This window comes from Peromyscus eremicus, chromosome 3 (assembly GCF_949786415.1).
Source record: "Peromyscus eremicus chromosome 3, PerEre_H2_v1, whole genome shotgun sequence".
Lineage (NCBI taxonomy): Eukaryota > Metazoa > Chordata > Mammalia > Rodentia > Cricetidae > Peromyscus > Peromyscus eremicus.
The window spans coordinates 53,862,149-53,863,840 of record NC_081418.1 but is presented as its reverse complement, the minus strand read 5'-3'; the positions used below and the strand labels follow the sequence as shown (position 1 = coordinate 53,863,840).

Below are 1,692 nucleotides of genomic sequence, written 5' to 3'. Positions count from 1 at the left end.
AGGAGACAGGAACTAAGCAGCAGTTCAACTGAGACCCTCAGGGGTGAGGACTCAGAGGCTTTTTAGACAGAGGATTTCGTAGAGGTAACAACTACTGGCTGGCTTACTCTGTCTCTGATCTTTTAGCTTCTGCCCCAATATCTGGCTCTGGGTTTTTTTTTTTATTAATAAGACCTTTTATGATTTGTGTTACAACAGAAGGCATTTTGAAGTCCTCTGGAAGGCTTATGGTTTGAAAAGAGAAGATTCTGGGGAGACGGAACACTGCATCATGACTAGCAAGGTCTCCTTCTTTTTTGGAACTGTGGCTTTGAAATCTTGGCTGTGACTGGGACTAACTGCACCACAATCTGTTATTGTCAGCATTTGAAATTATAGATTTGTAGAATCCCTCCCACCACTACTGAGTCAGTCATCCAAATGGAGGGCGTGAGACAGCTCAAAGCTAAATAAAGATAATGCATATGCTCTGGGTGGTTAGGACTCTCTTGAGAGGATCATTTCTTCTGTCAGCGGTTAAACATGATGCTGTAAACTTGTCAGAAAACTCTCTGCAGCTTCAGAACTCTCTTCAAAGTGTTCTTCACATCAGAGTTCCTGAGACTATAAATTAGGGGGTTGAGCATGGGATTAAAAAGGCTGTGAAACAGTAGGAGATACTTCTTCTGCTCCTTCGGGTTCCCGTGTCTGGGTCCAACGTACATGACAATGGCCGTTCCATAAAATAATCCGACCACACAGAGGTGGGAGGAGCAGGTGGAAAATGCTTTCCTTTGACCCTCCCCTGACTGGATCCTCAGGATAGCACCAAGGATACAGGCATAAGAGACCACGATTGAGGAGAATGGTCCCACAAGCACAGACACAGCCCCAGCCAGGACCATGGTCTCATTGAGGTGTGTGTCTGCACAGGCAAGTTTGAGAATAGCTGTGATTTCACAGAAAAAGTGATTCACTTTCTGAGACACACAGAAGGGTAAAGGTAGAAGTAACACTAGGTGAACCAAGGACAGGAGAACCCCAATGATCCAGGAAGTCACAGCCATAGTGCTGCAGACCTTCCAGCTCATGATGGTAGAGTATCGGAGGGGGTGGCAGATGGCCACATACCGATCATAGGACATCACCACTAGGAGCAGACATTCTGTGATAGCAAATGTCAAAAAAAGAAATATCTGTGTCATGCAGCCAGCAAAGGAGATGGGCTTGGCTGGATCTAGAAGGTTCACCAGCATCTGGGGCACAGTATTGCAGGCATAGGCAATGTCAACGATGGCCAAGTGGGACAGGAAGAAGTACATGGGAGTGTGGAGCCTGGAGTCCAGGCAGATAAGCCCCACGATGGTCCCATTCCCCAGCAGGGTGAAGGCATAAAACAGGGAGAAGAGGGCAAAGAGGAGCATCTGCATCTTTGGGCTGAGCGGAAATCCCAGGAGGATGAACTCTGTGATCAATGTCATATTGTTTCCCATACCCCTACGGCAGAGGAAACTGAGTTAATGACTGGTTTAAGGGTAGACTTTAACACAGATTTGTGCTGACTTCATACCCTTTGTAGGTTAGCAAAGTAAGGATAGCTGAAATGAATTTTTGTTTTAAATGGAGTTTTAAAGATTTCTTGCCAGGGTGGTGGTGGTACATGCCTTTAATCCTAGCACTCGAGAGGCAGAGGCAGGCAGATCTCTGTGAGTT

The 1,692-nt window shown here is 46.2% G+C and overlaps 1 protein-coding gene across 1 annotated transcript; it reads right to left on the bottom strand.

Moving 5' to 3' along the window:
• Nucleotides 1–539: 539 nt before the first annotated feature.
• LOC131906274 (olfactory receptor 2A7) lies at nucleotides 540–1,472 on the bottom strand. The gene has a single exon (XM_059257033.1). It carries the CDS (start codon nucleotides 1,470–1,472, stop codon nucleotides 540–542), a length of 933 nt encoding a protein of 310 aa, XP_059113016.1.
• Between the last annotated feature and the right edge of the window lie 220 nt (nucleotides 1,473–1,692).

What these genes read in the sequence shown, in the direction of transcription:
- LOC131906274 (XM_059257033.1), bottom strand. Translation starts at nt 1,472, where the DNA reads ATGGGAAACAATATGACATTGATCACAGAGTTCATCCTCCTGGGATTT.